This window comes from Podarcis filfolensis, assembly GCF_964270895.1.
Source record: "Podarcis filfolensis genome assembly, chromosome: 14".
Classification (NCBI taxonomy): domain Eukaryota; kingdom Metazoa; phylum Chordata; class Lepidosauria; order Squamata; family Lacertidae; genus Podarcis; species Podarcis filfolensis.
The window spans coordinates 25957700-25984211 of record NC_139616.1 but is presented as its reverse complement, the minus strand read 5'-3'; the positions used below and the strand labels follow the sequence as shown (position 1 = coordinate 25984211).

General features: G+C 46.5%; 2 protein-coding genes across 2 annotated transcripts in view; both read right to left on the bottom strand.

Annotated features, from left to right (window-relative positions):
- CORO2B (coronin 2B) overlaps positions 1-22763 on the bottom strand; it is a 78453-nt gene extending 55690 nt beyond the window's left edge. The window contains exon 1 of the mRNA XM_083586771.1: positions 22445-22763. Within this exon, the coding sequence (XP_083442897.1) occupies positions 22445-22459 (15 nt within the window). The 5' untranslated portion in view covers positions 22460-22763. The remainder of the gene's footprint in view (positions 1-22444) is intronic.
- Positions 1-26512, bottom strand: part of MAP2K5 (mitogen-activated protein kinase kinase 5) — a 933658-nt gene that overhangs the window by 484783 nt on the left and 422363 nt on the right. The gene's annotated exons all lie outside the window — the stretch shown is intronic.

Genomic DNA, 26512 nt, shown 5'->3' with positions numbered 1-26512 from the left:
TAGAAAGCCTGCTGGACCAGGCCAGTAGCCCATGTAGTTCAGCATCTTATTCTCACATGGCCAATGAGATGCCTGCAGGAAACCTGCCAGCAGGACCCAAGCACAAGAGCCCCTGCCCCACAATGCAGAAATCACATCTGAAGAATCTCTGACCTCTTTCTAAAAACCTCCAGTGAGGTTATATGCCATAGCCCTGCAGTCCAACTCACCATCTTCAGAAGAAGAGGCTGTGGATGCAGAGGAGGTATCTAACTGGGAGAGTGTATGGCCATCAGACATGGCCCTGGATGTCCTCCGTGGCCCCAGTAGCTCCAGCACAAGAGATTCCCAAGGAGCCAAGCACAGAAACCCCAGTGGAATTCCTGCTCCTCTGCATCCTTAAGAGTCAACAGGTATTGAAGCAGGCCACACCTCTTTAGCTGACCAGAGGGTAACTTCAGCTCTGTTTAAGGCTTGATCTGGGAGTGTGTGTTGCTGAAGCAATATTTGAGACTTGCTCTTAGGAGTCTTGGGCTTGAGCTCTTTCTGGAGCTGTCCAGGGTGCTACCTGCATCCTAAATACCTGCCTTGCTTTACAGTAGTTACTTTGCTTCATCAAAAGAAGCTGGACTGTGCCTGGCCTAACCTTGCTCAGCCTCACAGAAATCTGGGCTCTGTCCTCTGTGTCACCTGACTCTACTTCGCTGGGCCCTCAAAGTATGCCATGAAACTCCTGATTGAGCTAAAACCCTCAGATTGTCGTGGCCATCACTCAGAATAGAACAGCGTAGCATTTGGTCACCTTCGGGAGGAGGCAGTCAGAAATCCACTCTGTCTCCCACACATTCCAGCTCTACCTGATTCCCTCCTTTGTGCTGGCAGAGTCCCACTTGCACATGGGGGTCACAAGAGCAGGGGATTTTCTTTTCCTGTTCCATTTTGCTGTCCTGGTGTAAGAGGGTGCTACTCCATGCTGAGGGTGTAACTGACAGTTTAAGATCATGCTGCTTCAGATGCTTACTACTGTCATTATCACCATGATCACTGATTTATTAATTGCCTTCTATACAGCTGTTTCAAGGCATATCTTGTTTTATTGCAAGAAGGGAAGCTACAGGGAACCAGGCAGAGGGCCTTCTTGGTAGTGGCGCCCACCTTGTGGAACGCCCTCCCATTAGATGTCAAGGAAATAAACAACTATCTGACTTTTAGAAGACATCTGAAGGCAGCCCTGTTTAGGGAAGTTTTTAATGTTTGACATTTTATCGCTTTTTTATGGTTGTTGTTGGTATTCTGTCGAGAGCTGCCTAGGGTGGCTGCGGGAACCCAGCCAGATGGGCGGGGTATAAATAATAAATTATTATTATTATTATTATTATTATTATTATTATTATTATTATTTATTGTGCATTGCTCTATTGCGTGTCATAGATATTGCTCCTTACGAGGATGCGGGTGCAGCTGTAGGCAGCTCAACTGCTTCCAGTGGAAAGAAGCCCACCTTTCTTCTGGCCAAGGGAGTGCTGCTGGCTAGGGCTAAAGCCAGGTTTTTTGCCTCCTGCCCCTGCAGCTGTGGAGAGCCAGTGTGGTGTAGTGGTTAAGAGCGGTAGACTCATAATCTGGGGAAGTGGGTTTGTGTCTCCGCTCCTCCACATGCAGCTGCTGGGTGACCTTGGGCTAATCACACTTCTCTGAAGTCTCTCAGCCCCACGCACCTCACAGAGTGTTTGTGAGGACAGGAAAGGAGAATGTTAGCCGCTTTGAGACTCTTTTGGGTAGTGATAAAGCGGGATATCAAATCCAAACTCTTCTTAATAGACCACAGTATAGTGAAAACCAGTCTTTGAAATTAGCCAGGCACCAGGTGGATTTTGCACCTGACTATTGACCCCTTGCAAACAAGTGAAGATGCCTGGGCACCAGGATGGCACCTCACATCTCTGTCATCTGGAGATGCATGCCTGGGGATCACTGGATCTTGACTGTTTTCGCACACTAATACCACATTCTATAGAATTCTATCAGTCATATTTTATCTGCACAATCAGAATGAATTCCAGGATCCAAGTTGCTTTTCCCCTGCAGCCTGAGCAGGAGCAGGAGCGAACAACAATATATATACCGGTATTTGTCTTCACTTAGCCCACCCCCCCTGCCCTGCTCACAGTTGTGAAGAATATCTTTACGTTGTAAATGGTCCATGTCACCATTCAGAAAAAGAGGTCAGAATAGACCAATATAAATGTGGACTGCCCCTGGATCTAGTGACATTTCTTCTTAACCTAACTCAAGGTTGTCGTCTGAACTAGCCATCTCTACCAATCCCTGCACATCCCTCTTTTCCCACATTGACTTTTCATCACTTTCCTGACCTGGATAGTGGTGATTGTATTATTTTAATTCAAACACAATTATCTGCCCAAATTGCTATTGAGACTTTTCAGGGCTTTAATTAGTAGGCCTCTGCTTACCCCTTTCCATTAAGTTAGATATTTAGTTGCTTCTTATGCAATTGTTGCGGCATTTCCGAATTTCCCTTAATTAGTCAGTTCCTGTTCCATGGGGGTGGGGTGTTAGCTTTAATGATTTGCTTCTTCCTTGCAGCAGTGCCCCCCCTTTAAATGAGTGCAATTTTACAAAATAGAATACATTGAATTAGCAAGCAATTGTTCTGACTGCAAAGAGGAAACCAGTAATTAAGGTCCCCTATCCTGAGCAAGGAAGAGAAACTGACTAATTAGCAGCAAGTCAGGAAGACCACAGCAAGGCAAATGAACAGGAAGAAACTAATTAGCCACTTTTAAAAAAAGAAGAAGTAGTAACAGCAAGAAATGTTACATTGACATGGCTGAATGGGACTTCTGAACAAATATATATATTTGCATCTTGTGCAAAGGACATTTCCAAATTTTGATGGGGGACAGAGAACTACATTAATTGCCATGTGAAACTGCTGGGGTTGAAGACATTTGCAGTGGGCTGCCAAAATTCTTTAGTTGTGACTCCTGCATTGCAGGCGGTTGAACTAGATAACCCTTTGAGTCTCTTCCAAGCCTACAATTTATGATTCTATGAGTAGCTCAGCAGCACTAATGAGTCCTAACATGGAAGCAGACAATATCCACTCCATCTTGAAGCCAGTTCCGAACTGGGCTGGAGTTTAAACCAGCCTTTCTCTGATATATTGGACCACAACTCCCTTCAGTCCCAGCCAAGCGTGGCCATTTGTCTCACTTCACCTCAAAAAGGATATTGCAATTAGAAAAGGTTCTGAAAAGGACAACCAAAACGATCAAGGGAATGGAGTGACTCCCCCCTGAGGAAAGCCTGCAGCGTTTGGGACATATTTTTGCTCAGAGAAAAGCTTGTGAGTAAGAGTTGTCATGATGGAAGTTTATAAAATTATGCATGGCATAGGGAAATGTTACCTGATACTAAGATGAGGGATTCTATGGAATGCAGATAGAGAGAATTGATAAGAATAATGATCTGTTGTGACCTTGACGGAAGCATACAATAGATGAGCCTTCTTGTGTTTTGGCTCATCTTCCTCTTTTTTTCTTCTTTTTTCCCTTTTTTTCTCTCCCCCCCCCTCCTTCTTTCCTTTTCCTTTTTTCTTTCCCATAATGGCTTATGTTCTGTGCCATGTACTTTGATATTTTTTTGCAGTCTTTTAGCTTCTTCTTCTTCTTCTTCTTCTTCTTCTTCTTCTTCTTCTTATTATTATTATTATTATCATCATCATTATTGATTTTTCTTTTGTAATTTTGGTTGTTTATATTTATCTGTATTTGTTTAAAGCAAAATAAAAGTATTAATTTTTTTTTAAAAAAATATGCGTGGCATAGAGAACGTGAGAGTTTGGATTTGATATCCCGCTTTATCACTACCCGAAGGAGTCTCAAAGCGGCTAGCATTCTCCTTTCCCTTCCTCTCCCACAACAAACACTCTGTGAGGTGAGTGAGGCTGAGAGACTTCAGAGAAGTGTGACTGGCCCAAGGTCACCCAGCAGCTGCACGTGGAGGAGCGGGGACACGAACCCGGTTCCCCAGATTACGAGACTACCACTCTTAACCACTACACCACACTGGCTCTGTGGATGGAGAACAGTTTCTGCACCCCTCTCTCGTAAAACTAGAACTTGTGGACATAAATGAAGCTGAATGGTGGAAGATTCAGAACGGAGAAAGGAAAGCCTTTACACAGTGCATAGTTAATCTGTGGAACTCACTCCCACAGGAGGCAGTGATGGCTGCCAGCTGCTTGGATGGCTTTAAAAAAGATTGGACAAATTCATGCAGGAAATATTGAGGGCTACTGTTCTGTCTCCACAGTTGGAGGCAGTATGATTCTGAATACCAGTTGCTGGAAACCACAGGAGGGGAGAGGCTTCTTGGGCTCGAATCTTGCTTGAGGGCTTCCCACAGGCCTCTGGTTGGCCACTGTGAGAACAGGATGCTAGACTACATGGACAACTGGCCTGATCCAGCAGACTTTTCTTCTGTTCTTAACCTGTTGGTCTCCTGGTATATTGGATTACAATTCCCCTCAGTCGCTTTCAAGCTTGGCTGTATTTTCTGCACCTTCTCTGACCGTACTGACAGGACAAAGATGTTGTCCAACCGTACTGAAGTGGTTGCCCTTATTCTAGAACCTTATTCATTTTATTTGTTTATTGCATTTGTATCCCACCCTTTTCTCCAAGGAGGCCACTGCAGTGTCCATTGTCCTTCCCCTTCTCACCTAATTCTCACAACCCTGTGAGGTAGGTCAGGCCAAAAGTGTCACAGTCTGGTTCACGGGCAATTGAAGTCCCGGCTGGGGATGTCGGGACCGGGGGCAAGATGGTGGGGTGGGAGCAGGAATGGGAGACCATGAAGCCAGGAGTCAGGAAGCCCAGAGTCTGAGGGTCAGAGAGCCGGGAGTCAAGAAGCCAGGGGCCCAAGGGTCAGGAAGCAAGGAGTCATGAAGTCAAGGGTCTGAGGGTCAAGGAGCCCAAGGCAGGGAACGTGTTGCTGTGGCAAAGAGCCGAAGGGAAATGCTGACCTTATATCCCTTCCCAGCTCTTGCCACCAGGTGCTGTGAGTTACCAATTGGCCTCACCTGTGCGGCTGCGCCTTGCCTCTTCAGAACAAATTTAGGAAGGCCCCAGTCCTGCAAAGTCCTGCTGGTCACAGGGCCTGGCTCCTGCACGTACTCCTGACAAAAAGGCAGTGCCTGGCCCAAGGTCATCTAGTGAACTTCATGGCCAAGTGGGGATTCAAACCCTGATCTCTCCCAGGTCCTAGTCTGGTATGCTAACCACTAAACCACACTGGTGTACATAAGGATGTAAATATCGAAAAAGAGGCTATGAAATGCAAGCTATTATCCCCCCCAACCCTGTCAAATTTTGCTGTCATCAATGAGAAAAAGTAGCGCACAGGTTGGCTTCACAAATCCAAGTCACTTTGACCTTTTGTATTGGGCGAGGCACCAAACACGCCTGGCTTTGGGATGCTCTGAATTCTGTCAGCCTCACTTCACTGTGGCTGCGCTGAAGAGAGATCAAAAAACCTGGTTTGAAAAGACCTAAGTATACAAAGGCCTCAGCTGGCAGGCAACAGGAATTCTCACCAACCCGTGTGGACAAAGGATAATATTCTCAGGGTGGGAAAAGGGCGATTCTCCATTCCCATGGAGCTCCGTGAAGTGGAAGAGCAAGGGGGCATGCATGCCAGCCAGCCAGGTTTCGGAGCAAAGTCTTCCAATTTGCCTTATGTTTGAGGGAGAAATTCACCGCAAAACCGCCACCTTCCAGGCCAATAACTGGCCCTCCTCCCCAAATTGGCACAGCTCTCCCATGGAGACATTTTCCCTCTGGCTAGATTTGGAGCCAGCAACAAGTCATGGGTCCTCTCCCATTGCCAGGCAGGGCAGATTGTTGCCCACTTCGTCCATCGCTCACTGGGTGACGGGACTTGCATTCATACTGATTGTGAAAAGCTCCTTCCAGCCTGCTTTTGTCCCATGCTTATGTTATAAGCTGATCAGGGAACAGGGAAGGCGGTGGGGGGGGGGTAAGAAATCGAATAAAAAGTGTGTGTGTTGTTGTTGTTGTTTCACTTGGCTTGACATGGCGGGCAGGGCAGACGTTCCAGAAGGATTATCTCATCGCCATCGGGGGAGGGGCGGGAGCTGATGGAGCGGAGAGGGAAGCAGCAGCAAAAGCCCAGGGGAGGTAGATGCAAACCGATGGCTTATCTGCGTTTATTGAATTCAGGTTGTGACTGCCACTTAAGAGAGATGAGTAATGGAGGGCTAGTGTGGAAAGAGACACAGCTCAGGGCTACTGGATTTGTCCCCCTCCAAAACAAAACAAAACAAAACAAAACAAAACAAAACAAAACAAAACAAAACATAGCTTGCCAGCTGGCACTTATAGAAACATAGAACTGTAGAGTTGGAAGGTGTGATCAACAAAGGGATCCCAAGGGTCATCTAGTCCAACCCCCTGCAATGCAGGAATCACAGCTAAAGTTGCTTAAGCGTGTCACAGGGATCAACATCTACACTGAAGTCTTCCTCAAAATATCCGACTTTTTTCACTAAGCAATGGGGCAGGTCAATGCATTGGAAAGTATGGGATGAAATTTGCTGGCTACAGTATCTTCTAACCTTCCCACAAGCAAATCAGGATGGATGCTCAATAAACAGGTCCTCTGGAAGGGGCCTCTCTCACATCAGCCCCAACAACCACCATGGCCAATGAATGGTCAAGAGTGGTGAAAGTTGTGGTCCAATGACATCTGCAGGACACAGGTTAGCTATACCTGCCTGGTCTGGGGCAGAGGGTTCCAGTTCCTGGGCTTACCAGGGTCTTTGAACTCTGGAGGATATGAATGGATGAAAAGGGGCCTTGTAGAGAGCTTCAAAGGTCTTTCTCCAATACCACAGAGTAAGCAGAGAGAGTCATCACACAGCAGAGATTGCAGGGTGGAGTATTCTGTTGTTTCCAGACAGCGCTGAGCTGCAATGTATCTCCTTTTAGCAATTAAGCATCCTTTGGCAGCCTCCAGTGCCCCAGCAGAGGAGGAGGGGGAGGAAACCCCCACCATTCCTGATGTGACAGACAGCCAGATGCTCTGTCGGCAGGAAGCCGACGTGACTCTACCCACGCCAAGCTGGCTCTGCAGTCTGCGCAACAATGCCCGCGTCTCCACCATCTGATGCTGCGACCTTGAACGACAGATGGGAGATGCTTGGGCAAAGGGAACCGACTCTCTGGGTGGACCTGATGCAACTGCCCCCTCTATCTGCTGTAGAAACCCGCCCCGCCCCCAGACAGAGCCCTGAGGCCGCCAGCATCATGCACACCACCCCGCGAGGAAAATGAAGAGACCCCCAGTGCAGCTGTGATGTCCTTTGAAAGATCAACCTGTGAAAACAGATTGCGAAGGTTTCAGGATGACCCGATAGCAATTCTAGGGCAGAGCAAGCAGAAGATGTCGACCCCCAGGGTCCAGCAAACTATTGGTTAAGCAAAGCTCATGTCCTCCAGATATTTTGCACTATAATCTGTGTTAGAAACTGAGATATGAAAGCTAGGAGCTAAATGGCACCTTAAACCTAGGTTATGGGTGCAACAACGGAACAAGCGTGCCTTTTTATAACAAGAATACAAAGCTGAAAATGAATGAACTGCAGCTAAAATATTATGTTCATTTTTCACATGGCCTAGTCCTTCCCCTGCCCACCCCCCTAATATTCTTAAGAGGGGTTCTTCTCCAGTCTTCAGAGAGAAGGTGGAAGTGGGGAGCTAGAAAAAGGTCCTGCTTTCCTTCCGCTCTGCAGTTTTAATCTGAAATCTTAGGTGCAGTATTGCACCCAGAGCTCAGAAACTGCTCGCCCTAATGAAATTCCCTGTCGCAAAATGCACCTAGAACAATAGGAGTTTTGAACGCTGGCTATAATCCCACCAGTCACATGATGCTGGGGCAGATAAGCGCATGGTCATGCAGGCTGGGGTGCAGGAGACATGTAGTCCAAAACATCTGGAAGGCACCAGGTTGGCAAAGGCTGATCTAAGCGTGGCGCCTTTTTAGATTAGGAAAAAATACAACTAAAGAGGTCCATAGTCATGAAGAGTGCAGAGGGGGGATTTCTTTCTCTCATCAGGCTGGAATTCAGGGTCTACACAGAACTAAAGGGCAATAGATTCAGAAGGAGCAAACTTTCGGATCACCGCCCGTTGGGTTCCCTAGTTTCCCCTACTCTACAAATAGCATTATTCAGAATAGCATTTTGCACAACACACTAAGGAAGATAAAAACACAATGAAATTTCAAACAATTAATTCAACATTTGTTCAAAACCCAATTAAAACTGTTTAGTTTAATTAATTCCACAAAATTTATGAACTTGATGCAGTCAGACCAGCTTTTCAAATTCTGACAGGCATTTACACCTCCAGCAGTTCACTGTAATCCTTCTGCCTTTTATACAATAAAACATGTGTACAGCTTGAGACAGAGATGGTGGAAAATATTATTCTCAAGCTCCCTCCCTCCTCCTTCAGCCTGAGAGAGAGAGGCCCCGATTCCTGGGCAAATGTCAGATACCATCCATGGGCCTTCATGGGCCTAAGGAACTAGCCTGATACTGACTACCGTAGTTATCCTGTCTTCGTGAAATTCAATTTTCTGTTTCTTTTGGCAGAGGGGAACTATGCAGGTTTATAAGGGTGCAAAGTCCTTTGGGCAGGCTGATGTGTGTTTCTTTCATGATCTGCAACCATTTAAATATTAAAAGAAAACAACAAGATCCTCATTGCAGGAGGCTGGCTCTGGTTTGTTATTCTGCTTTGTAAGTTACCCAGTTCCCTCTTTAATGTTTCACTCCAGAGGGAATATTAGAAGGCAAATATTAGTACTGGGTACGTATCATCTTGAGACAAGCAATCTCAAATAGATTGAGGGTAGGCTCTCTCTCATGGATATTCGTAAGCTACTTGAGAACCTTTTCCGGCTGAATAGCGGGATTTTTAAAAACTAAGAACATAAGAAGAGTGTGCTGGATCAGGCCAATGGCCCATCAAGTCCAGCATCCTGTTCTTACAGTGGCCAACATGATGTGTGCGAGATTCAAACACAAGACCTCTCTCCCCTCACTGTGGTTTCCTGCATCTGGTATCATCTAGTGCAACCCCCTGCAATGCAGATGGCCATTCAATCTCTGCTTAACAACCTCCAGTGAGGGAGAGTGCACCACCTTCCAAGGTACTCCATTTGACTGACAAATGGCTCTGTCAGAAAGTTCTGTCAGAATTTCCTCTCTTGTCATTTGAACCCATTGGTTCAGGTCCCACCATTTGTAGCAGTAGGCAACAAACTTGCTCCATCTTCCATGTGATAACCCTTTGGATATTTGAAGACGGAGATCATTCTCTTCTCTCAAGCCAAACATCCCCAAGTCCCTCCACCGTTCCTCACAAGGCTTGGCTTCCAGACCCTTGATCATCTTGGTCACCCACCTCTGCACACGTTCCGGCTTGTCAATATCCTCCTTAAAGCCGTGTGATTTAAATGAATGGTGTGCATGCAGGGCTGGAACGATCCCTGAATATACAGGAATGTGCTACATCTACATTCTTACAAATGCATTTGGATGTAGCCAAATAGGCTTACTTTCCAACTCAAGATATTCCAATCCTTAATGTAATACGAAGATTGTGGGGGGATGGGGAAGAAGCAGCCCTGTTTAGGAACTCAAAAAGGAGCAGGAAAAGGACAACTGCATAGTGGGCTTTCCCCCCTTTTTTGAGGGGGCAGATGTTTCTATTATTTTCTTAATACACCAAGGCACTGATGCCCATTTTGATGAGGCTGGTTCCATCACTCTGCTGGCACCCAGTGGACAGATTCCCCACTTCCTGTGCCAAGCTGGCTATGAGACGGGCTCAGGGTGTGGGTGCCACTTCCATTGCCAGTCTACGGGCAGACGCAGCCAGCTCTGCTGCAGGGCTTGTGAAACAAACATCCTGGCAAGCATTCTCCAGCTTCACCCTGAAGACATGCAGTCCATGTAGGGCCCATTGGAAATGAGCAAACAGGCCTGCATCACAGAATTGTAGAGTTGGGAGGAACCAACCTCTGTTGAAAACCCTCCAATGAAGTAGAGTCCACCACCTTCTGAGGGAGTCCATTCCACTTAGGGTTGCCATATTTCAAAAAAGTAAAAGCCAGGACACCCAGAAAGGTATTGAGGTGTTTTTTTTAGGAAACCCCAAAAATATACAATTTCAATTGACTTGCCAAAGATCCAGGACAAAGCTCTGCCTTTCGGAAATCCAGCAGTTCTTACTGCCAGGAAGTTCTTCCTACTGTTTAGTCAGAATCTCCTTTCTTGCAATTTTCATTTCCATTCCCCCTCCCCTTTTAAATGGTGGTTTGAGTGCTGGACTCTGGGGCCCTGGTTCAAATCCCAATGGGAGCCGTGAAGCTCCCTGGGTGATGATATTTTGAGCCAGCTGACCCTTCTCACCCTATTCTACCTCACAGGGTTCTTGTGAGCATAGAATGAGGGTGGGAGGAAGAAAACTGCAAATGAACTCACAGGAGGAAAAAGTGGGGCAGGAATGCAATAAATAGCGGGAAACTGAAATGCAAACATGGAAATATAGAAATGTATACGCTGCTTCGAGTTCCGTGTTGGAAGAAATATGGGAAAATAAAGACATCAAAGACAGAGCATTATTTCTAGCAAGAACAGTGAGCAGCAGAAGGCCAGGAATCTCCCCCTCCCACAAGACCTATCTGGGCAAGGCTATCCCCCCCCATTTGTGCTGCAGACTCATGTATCTCCTGCCCACCCCCCTGCAGCAACTGCCCTCCTAACCTTGTTGCATGAGGTTCATGACAGAGTTAATTAGGGTGCTCTGCAACCCAGTTCCTATGGCAACACACCTCATGCGCACGCACACAAATGCACATCAACTACTCATTGATTTAATTTTGCCTTCAGCAGCAAGGCTGATGATGCATTTGCAAGAGATGCGCCAGGATGTCCAGAGAGTGGCCTGATGTACACACACAAACTGGGTCCCCTGCTACTGAAAAGGAGCCACAGTTAAGGACAGAGCACTTGCTTTAAGAACATTAGAAGTGTGTGCTGGGTCAGGCCAGTGGCCCATCCAGTCCAGCACACTGTTCTCACAGGAGTCAGCCAGAGGCCTGTGGGATTCGGGAAACCTGCAAGCAGAATTTGAGCACAAGAGCACTCTCCCCTCCTGTCATTTCCAGCAACTGGTTTTCAGAAGCACTAATGCCTCCGAGTGTGGTTGCAGAGCATAAGCGTGGCTAGGAGCCATTGATAGCACTCTTCTCCACAGCACCCTTAACAAACTACAGCTCCCACAATTATTGGACAAAGCCATGGCTGTTTGGAGTGGTACCATAGTGCTTTAAATGCTTGTGAGTGTGGCCATACAGGACAGATAAGCCAATGGTCTGGTAACAGAAGATGCTAGCATTTTGCATGCTCGGCCAACCCCCTGCTTCACAGATGCTGGCAACTGTATTGCAGACAAAGAGGCTGAGTACAGACCCGCCTTATCCTGGTCTCTACCGATATTCGCTCCGTACAGTTAAAACATTGGCTAGTATTACAAAGGGCATCTTTTCCGGCTGAACGGAACCCAGCCTGTGAATGACTGCACTATACAAACAGCTCTGCGATTTCAGCCAAGCACTGCCTCTCCCAAATTTAACATCCAAGTTTGCTTCTGTTTGTGTATTTATTGTGTGCCTCAACAGGAGACGGCCATTATTCAGCTCAAGTGTCAACGGTGGACCACGGATAAGAAGAATCTTCTAGAGGCCCAGCTTAGGGCTGGTGAGCCCCACGCTGAACCCAGAACAACTGCTGCCTTGATACGTTTAGCAGCTGAGCACCAGGCGGTGTGAGCAGGAAGAAAAATGGCCTTTTCCTTTGAGGAGCTTCTCCCTTCCTTTCTCTTTTTAAATAGAAGTGGTTTGAGAAACTGCACCAACGATCTGCTGCTCCAAAGATCCCTCAGAAAGACTCAGTCTGGCAAGCAGAATCGCTGTCGGGGCAACAGGATAGAGATGGCCAACAGACTTGCTGGAGAGCTTCCTTCAAAATAGGTGTGTCAGAAGCGGCAACTACCAAAATAAAAATGGGAGAAATGGGATTCCCAGCCCCAAGTCAGGAACAAGGCCTCGGGGTCATAGTCCATAGCTCGATGAAGATGTCCACCCAGTGAAAAAGTCAAATTCCATGCTGGGGATATTTACAAAAGGAATTGAAAATAAAACTGCCAGTATCTGAATGCTATTATACAATGCTATGTAGTGACATTATTATTATTATTATTATTATTATTATTATTATTATTATTACCACTCACCCATACATACGTTTAGAAAAGACTGGAAAATGTTTATTGAATATATGGAGGGAAATTGTGTACACTTGAAAATGTTGGCAGCATTAAGATAAATTCCACAGTGTAAATAAGTTTTGATGGATGTAATAATGGAATGCTGAATGGTTTACTTTATGTAAAATATGCAGGGATTCATGATATGCAAAATGAACCATGGAAGGAGAATAAGAGAAGTCACTGATATTTTAAGGATGTTTAAATGAGTATTCTAAATTGTAAAACAGAAATTTTAATAAAAATGATTAATAATAATAATAATATTTCTTATAACCCACCCATCTGACTGGGTTGCTATTTGGGATACTGTGTACGGTTCTGGTCGCCTCACCTCAAAAAGGATATTGTTGAGTTTGGAAAAGTTCAGAAAAGGGCAACCGAAAGATCAAGGAGATGGAATATCCCCTAAGAGGAAAGGTTGCAGTTTGGGCCTTTTTTTTAGTTTAGAGGGAAGGAAGGTAAGTAAGAGGTGACATGATAGACACATATGAAATTATGCATGGCATGGAGGAAGTAGCTAGAGAAAAGTTCCCCTCCTTCTTTCATGACACTGGCACTCGTGGGTATCCAATGAAGATGAACGTTGGGAGATTCAGGAGATATAGAAGAAAGGACATCTTCACGCAGTAGTACACCGTTATACGGAGCCTTCTCCCACAGGAGGCAGTGATGGGTTTAAAAGCAGATTGGACCAATTTATGGAGGAAAAGGTTACTGTGCTCTGCCTGCTTGGTTGGAGGCACCAATGCGTCTGAATGCCACTAGCTGGAAACCACAGAGAGGAGAGGGCTCTTGGGTTCAGGTCCCACTTGAAGGCTTCCCATTGGGGCATCTGGTTGATCACTGTGAAAACAGGATGCTGGACCAGATGAGCCCCCAATGGCCTGATCCAGCCGGGAACTTCATAGGCTCTTATCACATCTGCCACTCATACATCAGCTTACAGCTGCTGCAACTCTGATCATGCAAAGCGTTTGTTTGGGGCTGGCAACAGAGAGCTGGAGGCCGGATCACTGTTCATGGTACATCCACAAATTATTCCTCATTTAATGAATACACTTGCACTGTACTTTTAGGGCAGGAATCCCCCCCCCCCCACCGGCCGCCTTCCAGTTATGTTGGACTACAACTCCCAGGCATGTTGGCTGGGGCTGAAGGGAGTTGAAGTCCAACACATCTGGAAGGCAGTAGGTAGAGGAAGGCTGATGTTAGTGGAACTTCACATCCACTCATCGTCAGTTTCACAGCAGAACATGTGCATTCAAAATTGCTTGAGAAATGAAACACTTCAGCTCAACAAAGGCCCATCACTACGTTCCATTTACAAGCCACTTTAAAGAAGGAGAAAATAAGCAGGACAGAGTTACGTTTATGGGGGTCGGTCCCTCGAGAACCCTCCCCAAACACCTGGAGAATCTAACTGGGCCAGCCTTTCTCCCTTTCCGTGGGCAGCTGAGCAGAAAACAACAGATACACAGAAACTCTACCAGCAATTTAGAGGCTTGGAAGACGCACTGGGAGAGATGTACATGCATACCCATTACCCATGACAACACATGAATTCATGCAGTCTCCTGCATGGAATGTACCCTTAGCTTGCATTAGTTATGTGCAGGAGCTAGAAACTGACACCTGCTAGTCTGAATCCATCTTCTGTTCTCTTCACTTGAGGATTAGAAAGACCTGTTCGTCCCCAATTGGTGTTGTCTTCCCTCCCTCTCCACCATTTCTACACAAAGCAGCTTATAACAAAGTCTGGACAGACTGAGGGAGAGAAAGAAACAGCATCATTTTCCGTGAAATATTCCACTCAGGAAGGTGTAAGGAGGAACAAACGCCCGCTGAATCAGGGCCTCTCCTCCTGGCATCCTTTTTATAGTGCGTTCAATGATGATTTGTGCTCATGACAGTATTGAGGATGTGAGAACACAATCCTGCTTTCAATACTAGTTGTGCCTGCAAAAGATTCAGGGCAGACACACAGCTTTGTTTCTGTTCAGTGCACATCCCATAGTTCCCTGCTAAAATCCTGTAACGGGGGGTGGGGGGAGAGGGCAGGAAGGAGGAGTAATTATTATCATTATTGTTTCATTTTATAATGTATATAAAACAAAGAGCAATTATAACAACAGATGAAAATCAACACATGAAAAGCAAAACTATAAAATAGGCATGTAGAATAAATAGTTGCTCGTGTCATGAGTTGAAATAACGAAATCCAAGTAAAGACTATCAACATTATCTGATCGTCAAGTATAGTTCCAGATTTCCAATCTATAAATTTATATGCTACAAATGTTCTGCGGTTTGTCTGTTGTCCCACTTTTGTTACACTACAGTGCAAGATGACAATAATGTGGTAAAAATGGGGAAAGATTCACACAGCTATCAGTAAAGTGGATTGATGTGTGGATGATCCTGTATAAACCCACCCCAGATGCCCTCTTATTCAATCATAGAATTGCAGTTGGAAGAGACCCCAAGGGCCATCTAGTCCAGCCCCCTCCAATGCAGGAATCTCAGCTAAAGAATTTATGACAGATGACCAACTTCTGTTTAAAAACCTCCAAGGAAGGAGGAAGAACAATGACATGCTGCGGATTGCACCCCCCCCCCAAAAAAAACCACCCACTAGTCTGGAGAGGTCCTTGGAGTATATCCTTCTCAACATACTTGAAAGGTGCAGGATTCCCCAGAGATCTTTGTCCACCCCACCCCCATGCCCAAAGGCTGTGTAGGAAAAGGCCTGATCAGCCTGAATGGGAGGGAGACACTGTGCCTATTATTTGACAAGTTACAATGGGTCAGTCAGGACTGATGAAAGAGGGGCAACGAGTGGAGAACTGTACCAGGTCCCCCAAGCTCAGAGCCATCCCCTCAGACAACTGAGATATGTACGGATATATGATGGGCAAGTAAGAAGAAGAAGAGTGTACTATTTTGTACAGAAGGGGTGCTGTGTGCAAATCTGGCCATGCCCACATTAGGTCTGCTGGGATACCCTAATAACCCCAAGCTGCCTTTCTCTGGTTTTTCAGTCTACAAGGCACAGGTGATGTGCACCCAATCCTCTCAAACTCCTCTTGGCAGCCACGACAATGGAATATAAAAGCCAGGTATGGAAGATGTGATGCAAATGTGAGAACGCAGCTAGGGAAACTCTGGAGAAGTGACTATTCTACCCTCCTGGTGCCTTCCAGATGTTTTGGACCATATGATGCTGGGGGTGATGGGAACTGGAGTCTGGGCTAGTTGTTAGAAATACCAGCCAGAGAAGTTCAATTGCCCATCCAAAGCTTAGGATGCAAACTTTCCAAAGCTGGCACAGTTGTAGAGCTTTATAGAAGCAGCAGCTGAAATTTACTGTATGGTAACTGACTTTTCTGGGACGTGGGTGGCACTGTGGGTTAAACCACAGAGCCGAGGACTTGCCGATCAGAAGGTTGGCGGTTCGAATCCCCGCAACGGGGTGAGCTCCCGTTGCTCGGTCCCTGCTCCTGCCAACCTAGCAGTTTGAAAGCACATCAAAGTGCAAGTAGATAAATAGGTACCGCTCCGGCGGGAAGATAAACGGCGTTTCCGTGCGCTGCTCTGGTTCGCCAGAAGCGGCTTAGTCATGCTGGCCACATGACCCAGAAACTGTACGCTGGCTCCCTTGGCCAATAAAGCGAGATGAGCGCCACAACCCCGGAGTCGGCCACGACTGGACCTAATGGTCAGGGGTCCCTTTACCTTTACTTTAACTGACTTTTCTATTTATAAGGTATCTCACTACACCCAGTCACAAAGCCAGAAGTGCAAGCAAGCTGCCAGGAGGAATCAGGGAAGTAAGCAGAGTGGTGGGCTCTGGGATGGGTGCAGCACTACATGAGTTTTCAGAGCTGTTGTGCAGGCTGCTTTGCAGGTCCTGAAGGACTAACTCCCTCTCCTTCCTTCTGAAAGAGAGATTCAATATATGGTGCACCCCTTATGCAAATAAGCAAAAGGCTGGACCTCACTTCTCCTACAGACTTCTGAAAGCGTTAGGGAGTGGCGGATCAGGGGAACTGTCTTTAGAAGAAAGTTTGCACAAAAAATGCAAGTATTCATGGTGGGGAGGAAAGTACATTGCTTGCAAAAATGCGTAGGGTGGAGAAATGCATATAAAAACACTGTATTTAAAAGTTTGTTAATTAATACAGAAATGGTGTGAAATGGAAAAACAAGAAACTCAGAGAAACTGATTCATCCACACATACCTCTGCCAGCTATCTTAATTTGCCCAGGTGCTCCACACATTTCTGCCTAATTCTTGTGTATTTGGGTTTCCCCCCTGTAAAAGAATGAAAAGTAACCCCATTGCTTCCCATTCCTCTGTTCTGCTCATTGCAATATATAGGGATCTCCCTTAGGCTGCGATAGATCATTGGTCCATCTAGCTCTGTATTGTCTACACTGACTGGCAGGAGCTCTCTGGGGTTTCAGACAGGGGTTTCTCCCAGCCTTACCTGGAAGGGTCTTTTGCATGCAAGCAGATGCTCTGCCAATGAACCATGGTCCTTCCCACTGACAACTTTGGGTCAGTGAGCAAACCATGGTTCCCCACTACAAGAAGAGCCTACTGGATCAGGCCAGTGGCCCATCTAGTCAGGAATCCTCTTCTCACGGTGGCCAACCAGATGCCTCCTCTGGGAGACCCACAAGCAGGATTCGAGCACAAGATCACCCTCCCCTCCTGTGGTTTCCAGCAACTGGTATTCAGAAGCGAGAGCACAGCCAGCATGGCTAGTAGCTCTCTCCTCCATGAATTTGTCTAATTCTCTTTTAAAGCCATCCAAGTTGGTGGCCATCACTGCCTCCTTTGGCAGTGAGTTCCACAGTTTAACTACGCACTGGCAAAACGCCTTTCTCCATACATGCCCATCTTACATAATAAGAAGAGGAAAGGGGAAAGCTGGCATTCCAAAGACTGGGATGCCATTTAGGTCTTTTGACGGTGCAGTTTTAATGGATCAATGAGTAGTTAAACATTGATGGATTACTGCCACTAGTGGGGCACATTTTATGTAACACATCCAGCTTCTCTGGATGCATTTCCTACCCACATGGGATGCTGTCCCCTGCCCCCCCACCCCAGTATCAAACCAGGTAGAGCACTGCTGATAACCTTCTTCCTATTTCTGATAAATCACCATTCCTACTCTGCTTCGTAGGACGTCATCCCTGGGTGGGTCTCCCTGCAGCTCGTGAGCTGGCTCATTTTGCTGACTGGGGAAGAGCAATTGGTGCTCCCTTTCCCCAAAACAAGACTATTAGAAGAGCCTGAATGCAGGATCAGGCCAAAGGAGTCCCAGCTAGTTCATCATCCTGTTCTCGCAGTGACCAATCGGAAGCCGGTTTCATCTGTACCAGTGGATAAACCCCAGCACTGAAAAGGCAAAGTCTAGGACAGGCGTTTTGTGAACCCCCAAGCTCCCTGACCCTCCAAGTGTTCAAGGGACAGTCCTAGATTTACAGAAGCCACCCTAGTTTCTGATTTGATCTTGGAATGTCCCACGTCTTCTTGGGATGTCCCTATTTTCACCAGAGAAATGTTGGAGGGTATGGAGTTATGCGACCCACAAGCCAAGGAGATAAGTAACTATACAACCTTTAAAAGACACATGAAGGCAGTCCTGTATATTGTATAATGTTTAATGTTTTAATATATGTTGGAAGCCGCCCAGAGTGGCTGGGGCAGATGAGCGGGTTATAAATAAAACTATTATTATTATTAAATAGAACGTACCTATTTTCATCAGAGAAATGTTGGAGGGTATGAGCTTCCTTTCCCTACTCTTTCTCCATTGCAAGAAATCAATGTGGAAGCACCTACACTTTGGAACTCCCTGCCTCTTGACATCAGGTAGGTGCCTTCACTGTACTCTTTTCGGCACCTACTGAAAACATTTTTGTTTAGACAAGCCTACCCAGATATTTGGGATGTGGGTGACGCTGTGGGTTAAACCATGGAGCCTAGGGCTTGCCGATCAGAAGGTTGGCGGTTTGAATCCCTGCGACGGGGGGAGCTCCCGTTGCTCGGTCCCTGCTCCTGCCAACCTAGCAGTTTGAAAGCATGCCAGTGCAAGTAGATAAATAGGTACTGCTCCAGCGGGAAGGTAAACGGCGTTTCCGTGCGCTGCTCTGGGTCGCCAGAAGCGGCTTAGTCATGCTGGCCACATGACCCAGAAGCTGTACGCCAGCTTCCTCGGCCAATAAAGCGAGATGAGCGCCGCAACCCCAGAGTCGGCCACGACTGGACCTAATGGTCAGGGGTCCCTTTACCTTTACCCAGATATTTAGAACACGGATGTGTTTTTAGTTTATTGCTGGTTTAAATTTTTTTGAATGTTTTAATTGTTTTTACTAATAATCTGGCTGTTTTGCTCTTCTTGTAAACCCCGCTCATCATCAAACACACACACACACACTGCCAGTTTAGGTGAAAATCTCACAAGGCTGTTTCCATTTTTAACTTGGGAGATTTCTTCTAATGAGCTTCATCAATAGAAGTACCCTCTCTGTTGAGAGATTCTAGGTTGCCCTACTATTTTTAGCATCTGTGTGCTATCAGTACCAGGTCAAGGTAGGATTAATCATAGGTGACATCTTAACAGTTTTAACTCAGTGTGGTCACCTCTCAGGTGTTCTCTGCTAGGGATGAGGAACGAGCTTTATAAAGTGTTAAAAGACTTCCCCACTCCAGAACCCACCAAAATACCTGCTTAGCTTTCTTTCTAGATTCTTTGACTTCTCTGGATACTGCTCACCCATTTTCAAGTTTTGTCCTCAATCATAAGGGCTAGAAACTTGGTGGCTTTTTAAAGTGAAGATAAAGATTCCAAGGTGGAGTCACCTTGTGTGCCTGATACTAAACTACACACTCATTTGACTGCAGAGGTGCAGTCCTTTTTAGCCCCTTAAGAATGCCATACATCCTATGTAGCAGTGTGACTTGCTCCCAAGTAAACATGCATATGACCAGACCAGCAGTAACTGTCAAAATTAACCCAAGGAAGTGAAAGATAATAATTTGCTCAGCTTAAGGAATTTAACAGATACCAAAGCGTAGAAGATAAAGATGTGTGGATTAAAGCGAGTGCTTTCATCACACTTCAGAAAAAGCTTCAGTTCTTACATTTTAATGTTTGGATTAGATGTGAGGAGTAATGAGATTGTGGAAAATGCAAGGATCACCTTTGGGCCCAAAGAACAAGAAAATATGCCCACAGATGATCTGACCAGAGAGGAAGTAGTTAATGCTTGCAAAGCACTTTAAGAAAGAAAAAACAAAGAAAGAAAGAAAGAAAGAAAGAAAGAAAGAAAGAAAGAAAGAAAAGAACATGGGCAGGGTAAACTCTTTAAAAAAATAAATGAAAAAAGTAAATACTTAGAAGCCAAACTGTTAAATTTCTCCTGAGGGGGTTCATATTGGTACACTATGCCCGCAATTTGCATGCATTTAACTTTATGAGGGTAGCAAAATGAAAACGAAAATGAAAATGACTTTGGCAATCCCACCCGCCATTGAACCCAGTAGGTTTTGACTATATGCAATTTTGGCTTCAGGTATGATCTCCAAAATGTAACCCCTGTGTAAGCTGCAGGCCTACTGTATTGTAAATGCAAGCTTCGCTGGAAAGGAAACAAGGCCTTCATTTGCAGAGAAGTCTAAGATTGCTTCATTACAGGACCGTGAAACACTGAGCACAGCTGCCCAGGAAGTTCACCTGCAGAAACCTCATTGAATGGATAGTGCAGCAGCAGCATAAAATGTCTGCAATGGCAGGCATGGCACCACCTCCCCATAGCTGGTGCCCTCCAGATGTTTTGGACTACAGCTCTCATCAGCCACAGGACCCATGATGGCTGGGGCTGTTGGGAGTTGTAGTTCCAAATATCTGGAGGGCACCAGACTGAGGCTGGCCAGCAGGGTGTGTCGCAGGTTCCCTACTTAGATTAAAAGAAGCAGGGTGTGGGCAGAACGTATGACTCAGGCAGCCCCAACATCCAGGTTCACCTTGTCTCTCATATACAGAAAAGATGCTGAAGGAACCTGGTCATGATGGGATCACAGATGAATGCTTCCCCTGTTCTACAATACCTGCCCACTTGCACTGTGTCTCGCGGCAACAAAAAGTATTGCCCAGCTGAGAACATCCAGCAGTGTGTCACACCTTGAGAATCGGTGATGCTGTGTGGGTAGAAATGCAAAGGAATGAAAAGGGATAGGTTCCCTCTTCCTGAGCTACAGAGGCCTCTGTGCATGTGCAAAACACTTTTCCAGAGCACGTGGCAGGCTAGTAGCTGATTTTAACTTCCAACAGCTGCTTTTTAGTCCCTTGCTGGGTACTGCTTTGCAGGGCCCTCAACTTGCAAGGGCAGAGCTCTGCAAAACGGAAGACAAGACTACAAAACTACTAAATTCAGTAGGTGTTCCTAAAGTTAGCACGAGGCCGGAGGGTTGCTGACACTGTAAAGGCTGTCAAATTTGAGAGAGCTTTGTCTAATTCCCCAGCTAACCTGGCCTCTCTCATATCACGTTGGAACAGAAGCCACAGACCCCAGTAAACAGTCAGACCGAAGCACCAAGCAAAACTTTTCACTTAAGAGGAAAAGGGAATTTTCAGCCTGATAAACAGGGAGGAGAGGCCACACACTCTCAAAGAAAGACTGAAACAGTAAAGCTGGCTCCTTTGTATGGTATAGCCTTGCAAAGTCTCTCCAGAAAGCAGGGACCTCTGGGTCATCTCCCTTCAAATTCCCTTCCCTGCTTTATCATTCCGCACGTGTGGGCAAACTCTTCCAGGTTAAGGGAACTGACTCCAAGAACCCTCAGATTTTGAGGAATGCACTATTCGTCTTTATTTATAGAAGTATTTCTATACTGATCTCTCACAAAACATCAAGATAGCGTACAACAACACGAAACACATTTAAAAGTGACTCAGAATCATCCTTGAAACTACTGCTTAAGACATTTTGGAACTCAATGTGCTGATCTACAATCCTTGCGCTGACCACAAGAACCCTGAATGATCCCATTTTGCAGTTTTGATCAACTGAGGTCAGGGGGACTCCCTGGTTATAACTCAGGAAGTCTGGATTTTGAACTCACCTCCAAGTATCTGCAGTTAATCGTTTGACTGGCATGTAAAGCTGAGCAGGTTTTACACTTGTGCCAATGAAGCAGGAGGATTGGGCAAGGCTAGTTTAAACTGTGAGAGGCTGCTCCATCCCAGGGCAAACTCCCTTGCCCTCCCTCTTCCATGCCCCCCCCATTAGACTTCCTTCCCCAACAGCCACCTGTAGGGCTCCCCAAGCACCCTACCCAGAAGGTTTTTTATATTACAAAAACGCCCTCCCAGGAATGGGAAAAACGCGCTGGATCTCCGTCAGAAGCAGAACTTGGAGAGCTGGGAGCTTTCCTTTCCCTTGCTGGGCTAATGCGAAGCCAAAGCGGGACGTGTCACAGCAACCACGGGAAGCCAAACGGAGAGAGCAGCAAAGAAGTCTTGCACACGGCAAAAACGCACGTACCACACCGGGCAACAGCTGCCGCCACTGTGGAGCGGGCACGCTGGCTGCTTCCGAAAGGGTTAAAAATGCAGTATATCTACTGCACAATCTCCCCCTGTGCAAAGGCGCTCGCAAAGCTCCGCTGATGCAAGGAAGCCCAGCCGACACCACCTCGCTTGCTCACATTCGGGGGCCTTTCCTTGAAAAACTGGCCAAAGACCTTTCCTGATTTTGCAATTAAATAATAAAAAACCCGCAAAAAAGGGAGCTGCAGAAAATCACGAGGCACCCAACGCCAGCTCTGCGAAAAGGACTGGACCTGGAGGCCGGTCTGCAGCCGGGAAGGCGCCTCTGCTAGGGACCCCCATCCCGGGCAGGCAGCCGCCGGGAGGACCCCAGCAACGGGCGCTGAGCTGACGGAGAGAGCCCCCCACCCTGACACCACCTCTGGATGACAGCCGAGGCAAGGGAAGGCAGGTCCTTACCTTAGAGACAGTCATGCAGAAAGTTGTCTAGGAGGAGTGAGGCAGCTCTCCAGCAGGCAAGCGGGGAAGCGGGAGGGCGCTGCTATTCCCCCCCTCCTGAGAGAGAGAGAGAGCGAGAGAGAGAGAGAGAGAGCGCACACGCGGGCGGGCGGGGTGGCTCGGAGAAACCGCCTCTGGATTTTCCCCTGCAGAGGAATCAGCGTCAGTGGTTACAGGAAGAGCAAAGGACCACCCCCTCCCCCCCCTCCCCTTTGGCACAATCTGGTTAAGCTGCCCTTAGTTTATTCCGGGGTGTGTGTGTGTGATTCTGTCCGACTGTGTACTAAGAAGGGACGGAGCCTCCTCTGCAGGAAGAGAGGCAGGAAGAAAGAAAAGGGGGAAAGAGCCAAGCCTGGGGGGGGGGGGGGAGCGGAGAGAGAGAGAGAGAAACCAGCAAAATGAAACTCCAGGGGGAGAGCAGAAGCAGCAGCAGCCCAGGAGGGCGGGGGTCGACATTCAGCCTCCCCTGCGACACCCTCCTCTTAACTCTTGATGGACCAAATATCTGGGCAGAGGGATTCGAGGATGCTCTTCAAAGGGTTGCCACAAAGGCCCAGACTGGCCTTGGTGGATGCAGTTGGATGGAAGAACAAACCGATGCAGTTTCGGAGAGGGAGGGAGGAAGGAACAAGACACCCTCAAGTTTCAGTGCCAAAGCTGAGGGTTGGGCACATATGCTCCCTCAGTCCTGGAGGGGGGGGGTTGTTTGTTTGTTTGTTTGCATTTATATGTCACCTTTATATCCCACCTTTTTCTCCAAGGACCTCAAGGTGGTCACATAGCTCACCCCTTCTCATTTAATGCCCACAACAACCTTGCGAGGTAGGCTAGGCTGAGAAGCAGTGACTGGACTTGAAGTCACCCAGTGAGCGGGAATTTGAACCCTAGCTTCCTAGGTCCTGGTCCGACACTTTAAAAGCTGGCAAGCCTCCCAGCCTTGACTACACATGCATGTTCTTGTGGTCTGATTAGAAATGGAGACAGTCATGGAAAAGGCATTATCTATAGCAGCCTCCCTCAATGCACTGCCCTCCAGCTGTTTTCAACTTCAGCTCCTATGAGCCACAGCCAGCATGCAGCACAAAACATCTGGAGGCTGCTATATGCCGTCTCTGGCTGGGTCTGGTGGGCGTTCTGCTTTGAAACATCTGGAGGGAGCCAAGCTGCAGATCAATGGAACCTCCATGGACAGGTATTGTACACCTCTGAAAGGTCAATGCTGGAACAAACAGTGGGGTTGTGTGGCTTTTTGCCCTCTGCTGGTGCATCTCTCCCAGGCACTGTATCACAACCAGGATCTCAGAAAAGGGCATTAAATCCTTAGTCTAATCCAGCTTCTCTCTTTTTAGGTTCAGACCTGATTGGCTTGCAAATGGTAGAAGGGCCCCGAAGGAGTTCTGCTCACTCCAGACAGTCGCTTCCTGAAGCTTTTGTTTCTGAGCATTTGTTTTATATTATTTTATTTTTTTCATAAAATTTATGCACTGCTTACTGTAAAACAACACAAAAGCTCAAAGCGGTTTCCAAAAAGGATAAATCAATAATATAATTTTAGAGAAGAAGAATCAACGTCAATGATTTAAGCCTTCCAAAAAGTTAAAATAACAATAGACTAAAAGAAAGAAAGAAAGAAAGAAAGATTAAAAGTCGCACCAAATTTCTAAGTATCTCAGTTGACTCGCTAAACAGAAATGTTTTTAGCAGGTGCCGAGAAGTGTCCAGTGAAGGCGTTTGCCTGACATCAAGAGGCAAGGAGTTCCAAAGCTTGAGAATGACTGAGTTATTACAAAAACAGGAAGGGTATTATGTGGCACCTGCAACAGGGCCAGTTCCATCAATAGAAGCAGTTGAGGGGGCATATTTGGGGTAAGGAGATCTTGAAGGTAAACTGGTCCCGAGTGATTAAGGGCTTTATACACAAATTCTAACACCTTGAACTTGGCCCAGTAGCAAGCTGCCAAACAGTGCAGATCTCTGAGCACAGGTAGGCTGGCAAGACCTCACTCCTATCAGCAATCACGTTGCAGCATTCTGCACTAACTGCAGTTTCCAGATCAAGTGCAAGGGAAGCCCCACGTAGAGTACATTGCAGTAATCCAGCCTTGAAGTAGCCAATGCATGAACAATATGGCCAAACTTTTCTGGTCCAGGGATAACTGTGGCTGTCGAACCCATGGGGTAGAGATACTGTTCAACTTGACATCTCTGTAAGGCTCCAAAGTCCAGGCTCCAAAGTCACGGACTGAGAGAGGAGAGGGCCTCTTGAGTTTGCAAGATAGCAAGCCTGAGAAAAACTTGGAGGAATCACTCGTGCCAACCTTAGAAAAGTACAAGCTGTGTTCTTTGTTGCACGTTATCAGAGCATCAGTTCCGCCGGGGAATGTGATGGGCGTCCCTTCCGGGCAGCACCTGGTGGAGCTCAATTACTCCACTGGCACCTTGCAGGATGTTTGCAGAGACGGATCATTGGCAAGGTAGCTTTGAGGTCAAAGCTGGGACTGCTGTTCCTGGGCTGGGAGATCCTGGACCCTGCTAAGGAGTGATGAGTAACACAGGGAGAACCTTTGCTAAGCTGCCCATGCACTGGAGAAGGCAGATGGGGCCACCATCATTGTTGAGGGCTGCCAAAAAAGGCCTTGAGGGCCACATGCGACTTGACGTGTTGGACTACCCTGCCCTAACTGCTACCATCACACTGGCTCATGGTATCAGCTATCTTGATGCCCTTTCTGTTAGGATCCAGCCAGTACATTCAAGGCCACACCAGGTCAACTATGAGCGATTGTAAAGTGAACAGTTCCTAGGCTTCTTTTTCTTTTCTTGCTAAATGAACATTGTCTGGTATGGCGATTGCTGGCAATTGCCCATCTATTTACAAATACCTCTGATAAAAACGAACAATGGTTTTATTATTATTACTGTCAGTGCTAAATTCTGAAGTGCCTGAGGACAGAAAATAATAAAATTAAATCCTTTCTGTCTGTCCGTTCAATCCCTCCTCAGTTTGCCAGCAAACAAAGGGGTATTTTTTCCATAAGGAGACGATCCAAGTGTATCCTTGCTGAGCTGAGGCATTTCATAAAATCTGCCTGGATCTGATAGGGAAGGAACGCCAAGAAAACTACTTTCTTGTCTTTCTTTTTCGGTGGGGGTGGGGGAAGAAAGAAATATCAGATGATGACAACTCTTTTTGTGAAAGCCATGATGGGTTTGTGATCTTCAGAAAGGGGAGCTTGCATTGCATTGTGTTTGGCACAGTGGGACTGAGACCACTTTGGGGACGGAGTCAGGGGCAGGAACCAGAGATGTAGTGGTTAGAGTGCTGAACCTGGACTGGGGAGACCAGGGTTCAAATCCCCGCTTGGCCATGACACTCACTAGATGACCTTGGGCCTGTCACATTCTCTCAACCTAACCTACCTCACAGGGTTGTTGTGAGGATAGCAATGGACATGCAGTGGCTCCACCATGCGGCACTTCGCATTATCCTCAATATTTCAAGAACTGGTGAACCTGATACACGAAGGTACAGGGGCCTTAGTTAGAGATTGGAGAGAAAACTGATTCGGTCCTCAGTTTATTTATTTATTTATTTTTATTTTTTAAAATAATTTTATTGAATACAAAAAAAAGAATATCAAATAAGAAAAGAAATACAGAACAAATTTCATACATATACACATAAACACAATTATTTATACATCTATAAAGCAATACTTTATAGAAAGAAAGAAAGGGGGAGGGGAAAAAGAATAAACGAAGAAAGAAAAAAGGAGTACAGTGGTACCTCAGGTTACATACGCTTCAGGTTACAGACTCCGCTAACTCAGAAATAGTGCTTCAGGTTAAGAACTTTGCTTCAGGATGAGACCAGAAATTGTGCTCTGGCGGCGCGGCGGCAGCAGGAGGCCCCATTAGCTAAAATGGTGCTTCAGGTTAAGAACAGTTTCAGGTTAAGAACGGACCTCCGGAACGAATTAAGTACTTAACCCGAGGTACCGCTGTAAAAGAATTTGGTCCTCAGTTTAA